The following is a 13,692-nucleotide window of genomic DNA, read 5'->3' as shown; positions in this document are numbered from 1 at the left end:
TCAATGCTACTATTTCAATTTGTCCTACACTCTCCTTCCCTTATTGTGTCCATAAGTCTGTTCTCTATGCCTGCATACTCATTGCTGCCCTTCAGATAGGTTCATCAATACAATTTTTCTAGACTCCATATACATACATTAGTATATGATTTTTTTCTTCTCTTTCTGACTTATATCACTCTGTATGAACGTATTGGCTCTACATTCATCCATCTTATTAGAAGTGAGTCCAGTGTGTTCCACTTTATGGCTAAGTAATATTTCATTGTGTACATGTAGCAGTTTCTTTATCCATTCTTCTTTGACTGGACATCTAGGTTGCTTCCATGTTCTAGCTATTGTAAATAGTGCTGCAATGAACATTGAGGTACATGTGCCTTTTTCAATTATGGTTTCTTCAGGATATATGCCCAGTAGTGGGATTGTTGGGTCATATGGTAGTTTTATTCCTAGGTTGTTTTTTTTTTTTTTAAGAAATCTCCACACTGTTCCCACAGTGGCTTTATCAATTTGCATCCCCAACAATAATTCAAGAAGTTATCTTTTCTCCACACCCTTTCCAGCATTTATTGTTTATAGATTTTTTGATGATGGCCATTCTGACTGATGTGAAGTTATACCTCATTGTAGTTTTGATTTGCATTTCTCTAATAATGAGCAATACTGAGCATCTTTTCATGCCTTCTTTAGAGAAATATCTGTTTAGGTCTTCTGCTCACTTTTTGATTTTTTTTTTTTTTCTGGCATTGAGCTGAATGAGCTGCTTGTATATTTTGGATATTTAATCCTTTCTTGGTTGTTTCATTTGCTATTATTTTTTGCCCATTCTGAGGGTTGTCTTTTCTTGTTTATGGTTTCCTTTGTCGTGCAAAAGCTTTTAAGTCAAGGCTGTATATTGTCACCCTGCCTATTTAACTTCTATGCAGAGTACATCATGAGAAACCCTGGACTGAAAGAAACACAAGCTGGAATCAAGATTTCTGGGAGAAATATCAATAACCTCAGATATGCAGATGACATCACCCTTATGGCAGAAAGTGAAGAGGAGCGTGAAAAAGTTGGCTTAAAGCTCAACATTCAGAAAACGAAGATCATGACATCCGGTCCCATCACTTCATGGGAAATAGGTGGGGAAACAGTGGAAACAGTGTCAGACTTTATTGCTGGGGCTCCAAAATCACTGTAGATGGTGACTGCAGCCATGAAATTAAAAGACACTTACTCCTTGGAAGAAAAGTTATGACCAACCTAGATAATATATTCAAAAGCAGAGACATTACTTTGCCGACTAAGGTCCGTCTAGTCAAGGCTATGGTTTTTCCTGTGGTCATGTATGGATGTGAGAGTTGGACTGTGAAAAAGGCTGAGCACCAAAGAATTGATGCTTTTGAACAGTGGTGTTGGAGAAGACTCTTGAGAGTCCCTGGGACTGCAAGGAGATCCAACCAGTCCATCCTGAAGGAGATCAACCATGGGATTTCTTTGGAAGGAATGATGCTAAAGCTGAAGCTCCAGTACTTTGGCCACCTCATGCGAAGAGTTGACTCATTGGAAAAGACTGCGATGCTGGGAGGGATTGGGGCAGGAGGAGAAGGGGACAACCGAGGATGAGATGACTGGATGGCATCACTGACTCGATGGACGTGAGTCTGAGTGAACTCCGGGAGATGGTGATGAACAGGGAGGCCTGGCATGCTGCGATTCATGGGGTCACAAAGAGTCGGACATGACTGAACGACTGAACTGAACTGAACTATGTCCCATTTGTTTATTTTTGCTTTCATTTCCGTTACTTTAGGAGGTGAGTCACTGAGGAACTTGATGTGATTTATTTCAAAGAGTGTTCTGCCTATGATTTCCTCTGAGAGTTTTATAGTTCCTGGTTTTACATTTAGGTCTTTAATCCATTTTGAGTTTATCTTTGCATATAGTGTTGCAATTTGGTATAACTTGATTCTTTTACATGTAGCTGTCCATCACCACTTATTGAAGAGACTACATTTTCTCCATTGTGTATTCTTGCCTCGTTTGTCAGAGATAAGGTGTTCATATGTTCATGGGTTTATCTCTGGGCTTTTTATCTTGTTCCATGGGTCTACATTTCTGCTTTTGTGCCAGCTCCACGCTGTTTTGATGACTATAGCTTTGTTGTATAGTCTTCAGTCAGGAAAGTTGATGCATCCAGCTCCATTTTTCGTTTTTAAGATTGCTTTTGCTATTCATGGTCTATATGTTTCCATACAAATTGTGAAATTTTTTGTTCTAGTTCTGTAAAAATATACCATCAATAGTTTGATAGGGATTGCACTGATTCTGTAGATTGCTTTGGATAACATAGTCATTTTCACAATATTGATTCTTCCAATCCAGGAAGACGGTATATCTCTCCATCTGTTTGTGTCATCTTTGATTTCTTTCATCAGTGTTTTATAGTTTTCTGCATACTGGTCTTTCATATCCTCAGGTAGGTTTATTCCTAGTTATTTTGTTCTTTTTTTTTTTTTTCAATGGTGAATGCGACTGTTTCTTTAATTTCTCTTTCTTATTTTTCATTGTTAGTGTAAAGAATGCTATGGATTTCTGTGTAATAATTTTATATCCTACAACTTTCCTATACTCACTGATTAGATTTAGTAATTTTCTGGTGGCATCTTTGCATGGTGTATCTTTTACCAGGTTGTTACTCTAGCCTACCCTTATCTTGGGGGGACTTCCCAGGTGGCATTAGTGGTAAAGAACCTGCCTTACCTATGCAGGAGACATAAGAGATGCAGGTTTGATCCCTGGGTCTGGAAGATCCCTTAGAGGAGGATATGACAATTCACTCTGGTATTTTTGCCTGGAGAATCCCATGGGCAGAGGAGCCTGGTGCACTACTGTCCATAGCATCACAAAGAGTCAGATATGACTGAAATAACTTAACACATAACACACACATCATGTCATCTGCTAGTGGTGACAGTTTTATTTCTTTTTTTACAACCTACATTCCTTTTGTTTCTTTTCTTTCATTTCTGTGTCTAGGACTTCCAAAAACATGTTGAATTGTAATGGCAAGAATGGGCACCCTTGTCTTGCTCCTGATCTTAGAGGAAATGCTTTCAGTTTTTCGCCATTAAGAATAATGTTTGCTGTGGGTTTGTCACATATGGCCTTTATGATGTTGAGATATTTTCCTTCTATGCCTATTTTCTGGAGAGTGTTTTTAATCATAAGTGGATGTTGAATTTTGCAAAAGCTTTTTCTGCATCTATTGAGATGATCATATGTTTTTTATCTTTCAATTTGTTAATACGGTATATCAGATTAATTAATTTGCATATACTGAAGAATTCTTGCATCCCTGGGATGCTGCTGCTGCTGCTAAGTCACTTCAGTCGTGTCCGACTCTGTGTGACCCCATAGATGGCAGCCCACCAGGCTCCGCCATCCCTGGGATTCTCCAGGCAAGAACACTGGAGTGGGTTGCCATTTCCTTCTCCAATCCCTGGGATAAAGCCCACTTAATCATGATGTATGATCTTTTTAATGTGCTGTTGGATTCTCTTTGCTAGAATTTTGTTGAAGATTTTTCCATCTATGTTCATCAGTGATATTGACCTCTTATTTTCTTTTTTTGTAGCATTTTTGTCTGGTTTTGGTATCAGGGTGATAGTGGCCTCATAGAATGAGTTCAAGAGTTTTCTTTTCTCTACAATTTTCTGGAAAATTTGAGGAAGATACATGCTAGCTCTTCTCTGAAATTTTGGTAGAATTAGCCTGTGAAGCCATCTGGCCCTGGGCTTTTGTTTGTTAGAAGATTTTTTTTTATTGCCATTTTGATTTCTGTGCTTGTGATTAGTCTATGTTTTCTATTTCTTAGTGGTTCAGTTTTGGAGGTCATATTTTTATAAGAATTTGTCCATTTCTTCGAGTTTGTCCATTTTATTGGCATATAGTTGCTCATAGGAGTCTCTTATGATCTTTTGTATTTCTACATTGTCTGTTGTAACTTCCTTTTCATTTCTGATTTTATTGATTTGAGTCTTCTCCCTTTTCTCTTGATGAGTCTGGCTAATGGTCTTTAATTTTGTTTATCATCTCAAAGAACCAGCTTGTAGTTTTATTGATCTTTGCTATTGTCTACATTTCTTTTTCATTTATTTTTGCTTTGATCTTTACAATTTCTTTACTTCTACTAACTTTGGCTTTTTTCTTCTTTTTCAGGTTGCTTTAGGTGTAGGGTTAGGTTGTTTATTTGATGTTTCTCTTGTTTCTTGAAGTAGGCTTGTATTGCTATAAACTTCCCTCTTAGCACTGCTTTTCCTTCATCCCATTGGTTTTGACTTGTGTTTTCATCATCATTTGCTTCCAAGCATTTTTTATTTCTTCTTTAATTTATTCAGTGACCTCTCATTTATTCAGAAGTGTAATGTTTAACCTCCTAGTATTTGTGTTTTTAATAGTTTTTCCTGTAGTTGATGTCAAATCTTATAATGCTGTGGTCAAAAAAGATGCTTGAAATGATTTCAACTTTTAAAAATATGTTGCAGCTTGTTTTATGACCCAAAATGTGATATATCCTGAAGAATTTTCCATGTGTATGTTAGAAAAAATGAAATCTATTGTTTTTGGAAGAAATGCCCTGTAGATATCAATTAGATCTAACTGGTCCAATGTATCATTTAAAGTTTGTGTTTTCTTATTAATTTTCTGTCTGGATCATCCGTCCATTGGTGTAAGTAGAGTGTTAAAGTCCTCCATTATTATTGTGTTGCTGTTGATTTCCCCTTTAATAGTTTCTGCTATTTGCCTTATGTATTGTGGTGCTCCTATGTTTAGTGTATATAAATGTATAATTGTTTTATCTTCCTCTTGAATTAATCCCTTGATCATTATATAGTGTCCTTTCTTGTCTCTTATAGCAGTCTTTATTTTAAAGTCTATTTTATCTGATATGAATATTTCTACTCCAACTTTCTTTTGATTTCCATTTGCATGGGTCTCTTGTAGATAGAATATACAGGAGTCTTGCTTTTGTATCCATTCAGCCAATCTATGTCTTTTGGTTGGAGCATTTATTCCATTTACAAAAGGTAATTATTGATATGTATGATCCTATTACCATTTGCTTTGTTGTTTTTGGATTCGCTTTTACAGGTTTTTTTCTTTCTCTTGTGTTTCCTGTCTAGGGAAGTTCCTTTAGCATTTGCTGTAAAAGTGGTTTGGTGGTGCTGTATTCTCTTAACTTCTGCTTGTCTGGAAAATTTTTTATTTCTCCTTCACATCTCAATGAGATCCTTGCTGGATGGAGTAATCTTGGTTGTAGGTTTTCCTCCTTTCATCACTTTAAGTATACCCTGCCACTCTCTTCTGGCCTGCAGAATTTCTGTTGAAAGATGAGCTGTTAGCTTTATGGAAATCCTGTTGTATGTTATTTGTTGCTTTTCCCTTGCTACTTTTAATATTTGTTCTTCTTAATTTTCATTGGCTTGATTAATATGTGTCTTGGCATGTTTCTCCTTGGGTTTACCCTTATGGGACTCTCTGGGCTTCTTGACTTGAGTGGCTATTTCTTTTCCCATGTTAGGAAAGTTTTTTACTATAATCTCCTCAAATATTTTCCCATACCCTTTCTTTTACTCTTCTTCTTCTGGGACCCCTATAATTCCAATGTTGGTTCACTTAATGTTGTCCCAGAGTTCTCTGAGACTGTTCTCATTTCTTTTGATCCTTTTTTCTTTATTCTGCTCTACTTCACTTATTTCCACCACTCTATCTTCCAGCTCATTCACTCTCAGTTATTCTGCTATTGTTTCCCTCTAGTGTATTATTAATCTGTTATTGTGTAGTTCATTGTTTATTTTCTAATCTTTATTTCTTCTAAATTCTTGTTAAACATTTCTTCTTTTTGATCCATGCCTCCAATCTATTTATCTGTGCCTCCATTTTATTTCCAAAGTTTTGGATCATCTCTACAATCATTACTATGAATTCTTGTTCACATAGACTGCCTATTTCCTCTTCATTTGTTTTGTCTTGTGTGTTTTTACCATGTTCCTTCAACTGTTGCATGTTTCTCTGTCTTTTCATTTTGTTTAATTTACTGTGCTTGGAGTCACCTTTCTACAGGCTAGAAGGTCTTAGTTGCTACTCATTTTCAAGTCTGCCCCCACTCGGGTGGGTTTGGAACAGTGCCTTATGAAGGTTTCCCATTGGGGAGCTTGTGTCTGTGTTCTGGTGAATGGAGCTGGATCTTGACTTTCTGAAGGACAGTGCCATGTCCAATAAAGTGTTCTGGGATGTTAGTGGGCTTGACATGACTTTGGGAAACCTGTCTGCTAATGGGCAGGGTTGAGTTCCTATTTTGCTGAAGGTTTGGCATGAAGTGTCTGGCACTGGAGCTTGCTGGCCTTTGAGTGTGTCTTGGTCTTAGTGCTGAGATGGAGGCTTTGGGGAGAGCTCTCATTGATTAATGTTCCATGGGTTTGGGAGTTCTCTGGTGATCCAAAGTCCTGGACTTGGATCTCCCACTGCAAGAGTTTGGCCCCAACCCCTTACTGTAGCAGGAAGATTTCACAGGCCACACAGCATAGAAGACAAAACCCCAAGACTAATGGCGAAAGCAACACAAACAGCCCAGAACACTCAAAGAAATTCACACACTCATTCTGAGGAGACTTCCCTTTTTGGAAGTGTAGGGTCTTCTGTCAGTGTTCAGAAGGTATTCTGTAGGAGTCATCCCATATGCAGATGGATTTTTAATACATTTGTTGGGAGGAAGTTGATCTTCCTGTCTAACTCCTCCATCACCTTGAAAGTCCTCAGGAATCTAGCTGTAACTTCTTATGTTTATATGTTATTCAGTAGTATCTGTAAAAGATAAGCAAATTCCTGGGCCCTGTTTCTCCCTGCAGATGTCTGCATCCACATATTTGGGGTTAGCATTTTGCACTGCAATCTCAGTTTGCTCATGGATTCAATGAAGATAAGTTTCCATTTTCTAGGTTTTTTTTCCTTGTTATTTAATGGTTGGAGAGAGGCCCTTTTAAATTTTACATCTTTGTGATGATAACTTAATATCATATGAATCTGAGGATAAGATTTGAAGCTCTGTTTGTCTTCCAGCATCCATACCACAGTTTACAAATTCCCCCACGATGGTGATCATGGTGGGTTTACCAGCTCGAGGAAAGACCTACATCTCAACAAAGCTCACACGCTACCTCAACTGGATAGGAACACCAACTAAAGGTATGTCTCTGAAACCCTTTGTTCTACAACGCTCTATAGAACACTGATGGAGTATAGAGTAAGGTAGCTAACCTCAAAAGAGCAAAGCCAGTAGTACAGGAATGTCTCAAACCACTATTAATAGTACTAAGACTATTCCTAGTATTATTACTGCTGCTACTGCTACTACTACTACTACTATGATTGCTACTACTATTTCTACTACTGCTACTACTACCTTCATAAATTTTACAATTTCTTAAGTACATACCCAGTGCTAAATCTTATGCTAGGGGATAAGTATAGGAAAATCAATAAGATTAAACATCTGTTTTAGAGAAGGTTTATTTTGGAAGACCTCAAAATCACCCTATCAATAACATATTACTCTTATTACCATTTTTATTAATATTATATCAATAATACTACTCTATTAGCATTACCATTTCTTTACAACCTTAAAGTTTCCTTCAGAACGTAGGGATGTATGGAGTCAAGCATGTTGAAACCCCAGCCTGGAGGGCCCCACAAGCTCTTCAGTATAGCAGGCACTTCAGCTCACCTCTTCAGTACAGAAAGCGTCCTGTCTCCAAGCCTCTCCTTAGGTCTGTGCCTTGCTTCTCCCCATCCCCGGCTGGAAGTGACCCTGTCTCTTTCCACTTTCCTCTTTCCAGAGGGGTCTCCTTCACAGCCTGTCAGCCTCCTCCCACACTCCCTGCTTCCAGCTTTCCTTTCTCCCCATGTGATCTCTTTTCTGCTTACTACCTCTTATTCAGCAATCATTCTCTTCTATTCTCTTTTTGGTTTCTCTATCCCCACCCCATATCCCCATTCCTATTTGACTTCTCTGTTCTCCCTAGGACCATGCTTCTCTGGGCTCCACACCAATGCTTTCTACAGCCTCCTCTATGCCAACACTAATTACATAGTGTGTTGTGTGTCTGGGTCTCTCGCCCCAGGAGCTGCTCTGGAGTAAGAGATTAGAGCTTATTCATTTCAGTTGCTCAAGTAGGACAAAATTAAGACATTTATAGGCTCTAAACGCTTAAAGTTAGGGTGCCCCTGCATCATATGTAATTCAGAATAAAAACGGTAAATGTAACAACGTCTACCATTTTTTTTTAATTTATCCACTAATGACTATATTAATGCTTTTAATGCATATCCACTAAGCTGAAAACTTTTACTGGGCTGTGTCTTTACTGGTACACTAAGCAAGTGCTTAGCCTATCTCTCTTGTGGAATGGAGCACTACTCACCAGTGCAGAAAAAGTTCTCAGGCATTCATTTGCTCAGTCACTAATTATTTGTTGAGCACAGTTGTGTCAAGGCCCTTGTTGGATGTTGGGCAAAGAAAAACACGTAAGATAGGACCCCTGTCCTCAAAGAACTCACATCTATTCTTAAGCTCTAAAATACCCATGTGGGAGGGACTAGTATTATCATCATCCCACAGTTGATGAAACTAATGCCCGAGTTGATGCATCTTGTCTGAAGGCATGTGGTCACCATGTGATGGAACACATCACATGTATGTAACATCAACCAAGGTGATGGAACAAAGATACGAACACACATCTGGTTGATTCCAAAGCCTAACACTCACTGTGTCTGACACTGACACTCACTGTCTGATACTTGGCACTACTGATGGAAAGAGGAGAGAACCCACATTGGCCCTGTACTTCCCTCCATGTTCTTCCTCTCATTTCTCTTGACCATCCCAACACTCTATCTGCCCCCTTCCCTCCCTCTCTCCAGTCTTCTCCTCTCCTTCTCCCATTTCTTCTTTCCATGCATTTACTTTCTGTTTCTCTCATTCACTGGTGAGTTTCCTACTGGTCCTCTATGTGCCAAAACCCATACTATGCACTGGACATGCAAAACTAGATGAGATTCACACCCCGTCCTTGAAGATTTCTCCATTTGACTAGGGTGCATAAAAATGCAACATGTCACTGAAGAATCCAGAGCAGGGTACTGAGGGTCTCACAGAGGAAATCACCACCTGGAAGGCAGTGAAATCTTCCATATATGGTATATTTGAGCTGGGAGGTCTGGTATATTCCTCCTGTGGGAGGAATAGGACATTAGCAGAAGAGAAGGGGAGAAGGAATAGTTCTTGTATGACTGCAGGCTCTGAAGAGCCTCTGCTGAGTGTAGGGGCACATGTGATGGTGGCAGATGGGTCTCTGCTCCTAGGCACCTGCTTCCCATCTGCTCCACTCACACAGAAACCCTCAGAGTCATTTTTCAAACACATAGCTGCCCATATCTGTAGCTACCAAGGGTTCCCTTGACTGGCAGGTTTAGATCCAAGCCCCTTAGCTATCATTTGTTCAAGGCCCTTCATGATTGGCCTCTGCCAAGCTCACATGCCTCAATCACAATTGGATGACTCATGTTCTGCATTCTGCCAATGCCACATTCTTGCTGAAACTGTTCCTCTACCTGGAATATCTTTGTTCCCCTCTCCCACACACCATGCCTGCCTATAAAAGGTCTGCCTTCCTATAAAGGCTGGTACAAATGCTGCTTTCTCCAAAATAAGCTTCTGAGACTACTCTAAGTTTAGTTAGTCTTTCCTTCCCCCTTACTCTTTTGCATGACTCTGTCATAGCATTTAATAAACTGGGTGAGAGCTCTCTGTTTCCTGGTTTATTCTATGTCCTGCCTTCTGCATGGTGAGCTTCTTGTGGATCCATCATGCAGATCTGATTCATCTCTGAGACCCAAGAACTCATGTCCTGATTTACAAAGTAGACATGAGAAAGTATTTGTCGGATGAATGAATGAAATAGTACATTACCTCTTTGCTTATTATCCCCTTGTTCCCCCTTTCCTACTTTCCTCTCTGGTTTATCACCACTACAAATGAGAAAGTGTGGCCTAAAAAGTCCAACATATCTAGGTTCTCTATACTGATGCATAAAGTATGATAACATTGGACTAGGTATCAGAAGGCCAAGTCTAGTTATACCCCCAGCTTGCTCAATGTTTGACCCTTGGTTTACTCCCAGGATACCAGTTTCTTTATCTTTCCAATGGAGTGGGACATTAAAAGTTTTGTAGTTTATGATAAAACGGAATAGTGGAAAGATCACCAGCTTTGGAACCAAACAGACCTTTGTTTGAATCCCAGCTCTCCACTTACAATGAGAGTTACTTCCTTTCTCTGAAATTTCATTTTCTCATTTATAAAATGGGAATAGCAATTCCTACTTTTTAAGGTTGTTGTGAGGAGTAAGTGAGCTGGATGCCATAATTTGAGGCTTTGTATACATATTATATAATTAAAACTTTACCTTTTTTACCTCTGAGATCCCTCCCAGAAAGGACTTTTTTTTTTTTTTGCCACTGAGATCTTCCCAACCACTTCACCAGGGCTTCCTGCTTTCAGTGTTTAATTTAGGTCAATATCGACGAGAGGCAGTGAGCTACAAGAACTACGAATTCTTTCTTCCCGACAACATGGAGGCCCTACTTATCAGGAAGTGAGTACCTAACATTTTAAAGACCTTTGCTGTCCCCTGGCTGAAGGAGGCCTCTATTCAGATGACAGTGGAGTATAGCAGAGCAATTTGGGTTAGTAAGGAGACTAGTTAAGACAATTCTTACACTATTTTAACTGAAACCTATTTCTGGTCATATCCATCCCCTGCTTAAGAACTTTTAACAGTTTCTTACTTTTGACAGGAAAGAGTGGAAATTTAGCCTAGCATTTAAAATAAGAGTCTCAGTAATTTGGCCCACTCTGATCTCATCCATTAAACCTCGAGGTGTTTGTCTTCTACAAGACTCTGAACACTTTCAGAACAGAGCCTGAGTCTCATTTATTGATCTATATTCTCATAATGGAACCCAACAAAGAGTAATCACTAAACAGATTTTTGTCAAAAGTGTACATTTCCATCATGTTACCTGTGTTTGTCCTGTTATATGTGCCAGGAATGCCTTCTACTTTACAGACTATGTATCCAGGCTCTTCATGGGTTCAAGACCCAGTTCAGTTTAAGCACTATTAGTTCAAGGTTTGGAGCCCTTGATAGTATGGCTCGGTCATTAGTTTACTTTTCCTGGGTATGTTATGCCCCTAAGATGTCTACACAGAGCCAGTTTCAACTGTGTGACTTCTCTGTGCTTGTTATAATTCTTAGAACATAGAACACCCTTTGTAGATATTCAACAGATGAATAATTTAATGTATGACATTTTAGATATAGTGCAAAAGATAATGCAGAATAGAGAGGAACCCATCTTTGGTATAGTAGCTGTCTGTTTCTTTCTTCATCTTTTTCAGGCAGTGTGCCCTAGCAGCCCTGAAAGATGTTCATAGCTATCTCAGCCATGAGGAAGGTCGTGTTGCAGTAAGGAAATTTGCATTTTCTCTTGGGTTTCTGTTGGGATGAAGAAGAGCTAATATATGTGGAGTGTTTATTATGTTCTATACATTATTCTAAGCACTTTGCATGTATTAATTTAATTCCAGCCTCCCCCACAAGATAAAAATATTTTTTTACTATACTCCATTTTATACCCCAGAAAAATGTAGTGCAGAAAGACCAAATAGTTAAATATTTTCCCAAAGGGTAGGCCAGAACTGGAGTACAGGTTGTATAGCTCCAGAATCTATACTCCTAATCAATAGAGTCTACCACTCTATCCCCAAGAATTCAACAGGACTACACTAAAATCTGACTGCAATAGAAACATTTTTAAGTTCTAGAGATTTACCTAAACACCTAGTCAATTTAATCTCATAAACCTCTGACTTAGGGTTTGGAAATTCTAAAAGGGCTTCAAAGAACTCCAAAGTGATAGGGAGGGAAGAAGCTTCACCTAGGAGCTGAGAAAATCAGTTTCAACTCTGCTTTATCAGTAAGTCTCAGTGGCCTTGGGTAAAAGAAACCCTTCTTCTAAGTCTCAGCTATTTTACCTATAAAATGGGCCTAATAGAATTCCACAGTTTTCCTCTGGCCTTTTTGTGCCTACAGAGTCTGCTACATCTCTGGGAAGACAGCAAGGGCTCAATGAATGCTTGAGAAATTGGTATAAGTCATTTCAAATCCTTCAAAACCCTGGCCAAGTTTTATCTCCTCCTTGAAACCATTTGCTTAGCATAGGGATGGTCAAAGAGTAGGCATTCTATCAGAAGTAGATTTAAGGCAAACCAATCTCATCGTGTGCCTCTAGGTTTTTGATGCCACCAACACTACCAGAGAACGACGGTCACTGATTCTGCAGTTTGCTAAAGAACATGGTTACAAGGTAGAGTAACTCTTCAACTCTTATCTAGAGCCTACTCATCTACGAGCAAACCCCAAAGAAAGCCAAACCAGGGGACAGAGATGCCAAATCAGCTACCACAGGCTCAGCATTTTAATTGAGTTATACGGCTTTCCAGATCACAGTTAGAAACAGAAAAACAGAACAGAACAGGAAAGAAGGGATGCCACATAAGGCAATGGAAGATAATTACTGAGAAGCTGACACTGGTGGATGGGTATGAGGAAGGACGAGATGGAATCACTACATTTAGGGCCAATCTGCCTCATAAAACTCAGAATCCTAAAAGCACCGCTGTATGAAATTACATTGTCAGAAATGCCTCTAACACTGAGTAAATTCCACAAAACAACTTCTGAATGCCAGCAGAGGACATCAGGCACCCATCAAAGCAGCCCATTGTCTTTGAAAGGAGGTAGGAAAAAATATAAAAGACAAAAAGAGAGACAAAAGAGGTAGGGACGGAACTCTGTCCTGGAAAGGGAGTCAAAAAAGAGACATTTCCAAACACCAGGAAACACTCTCACTGCCGAGTCTGTGCCAAGCCTTGGAACCACAGAGGGCAACATAATCAGGAGGAAAAATAAATAAATAATTAAACCCCACAGATTACGTGCCCAACAGTAACTCCCCCAGTGAAGAAGCAGCACAGACGCCTGCATCCACCACAAGCAAGTGAGGGCTGCGCAGAGAGGCACGGACTGCATTGCTTAGAGTAGGGAACGGGCCTGAATGCCCCGAGGGCAATCTGAGTGAACTAACTTGGGCTAGCAAACCAGACCGTGGGATAACTACCATGCAAAAAGCCCTAAACCTAAGACACCGTCAGGCCCCCTCACAGAACAAAGGACTGAGCAGAGCTAGCCGGCTGCAGGCAGGCCCATCCCCTTCCGGTGACAGGCAGGTGAGGACAGCCAGAGCCGGAAGGGGGCAATCACGGCCCCAGAGGGGCATCATCTACCAAACTACAAGCAGGCTTCATTGCTAACCAAGACTTCTTGGGATTCTGAACTGTCAACATCCGCCTGAGAAGGTGTGCTGGTTGTACACCCAGAAAACCGAGAGGCAGGGACGAGGGAGACGATAAGTCACAGTGACCGTGCTCTCCAAACACCTGATCACCTGAGCTGCTCGGACCTCGGAAGGGCACAAAATGTAGGCCCAACCGAGTATGCACCTCTGAGGAGTAACCAA

At 39.8% G+C, this 13,692-nt stretch overlaps 1 protein-coding gene across 3 annotated transcripts in view; it reads left to right on the top strand.

The window, feature by feature from the left end:
- The window catches only part of PFKFB1 (6-phosphofructo-2-kinase/fructose-2,6-biphosphatase 1), a 127,493-nt gene that overhangs the window by 72,299 nt on the left and 41,502 nt on the right, over nucleotides 1-13,692 (top strand). For 2 of the 3 annotated variants that reach the window (XM_068963027.1, XM_068963026.1), the window contains exons 2-5: nucleotides 7,108-7,233; nucleotides 10,613-10,706; nucleotides 11,513-11,579; nucleotides 12,406-12,480. In XM_068963027.1, the coding sequence (XP_068819128.1) occupies nucleotides 7,108-7,233; nucleotides 10,613-10,706; nucleotides 11,513-11,579; nucleotides 12,406-12,480 (362 nt within the window). Of the gene's footprint in view, nucleotides 1-7,107; nucleotides 7,236-10,612; nucleotides 10,707-11,512; nucleotides 11,580-12,405; nucleotides 12,481-13,692 lie in introns of all 3 variants that reach the window. The other variant, XM_068963028.1, reaches the window with a different exon arrangement.

This window comes from Capricornis sumatraensis, chromosome X (genome assembly GCF_032405125.1).
Source record: "Capricornis sumatraensis isolate serow.1 chromosome X, serow.2, whole genome shotgun sequence".
In the NCBI taxonomy this organism is placed as follows: domain Eukaryota; kingdom Metazoa; phylum Chordata; class Mammalia; order Artiodactyla; family Bovidae; genus Capricornis; species Capricornis sumatraensis.
Note: the sequence above shows the minus strand (reverse complement) of the source record. Positions and strands in the feature narration are given on the sequence as shown.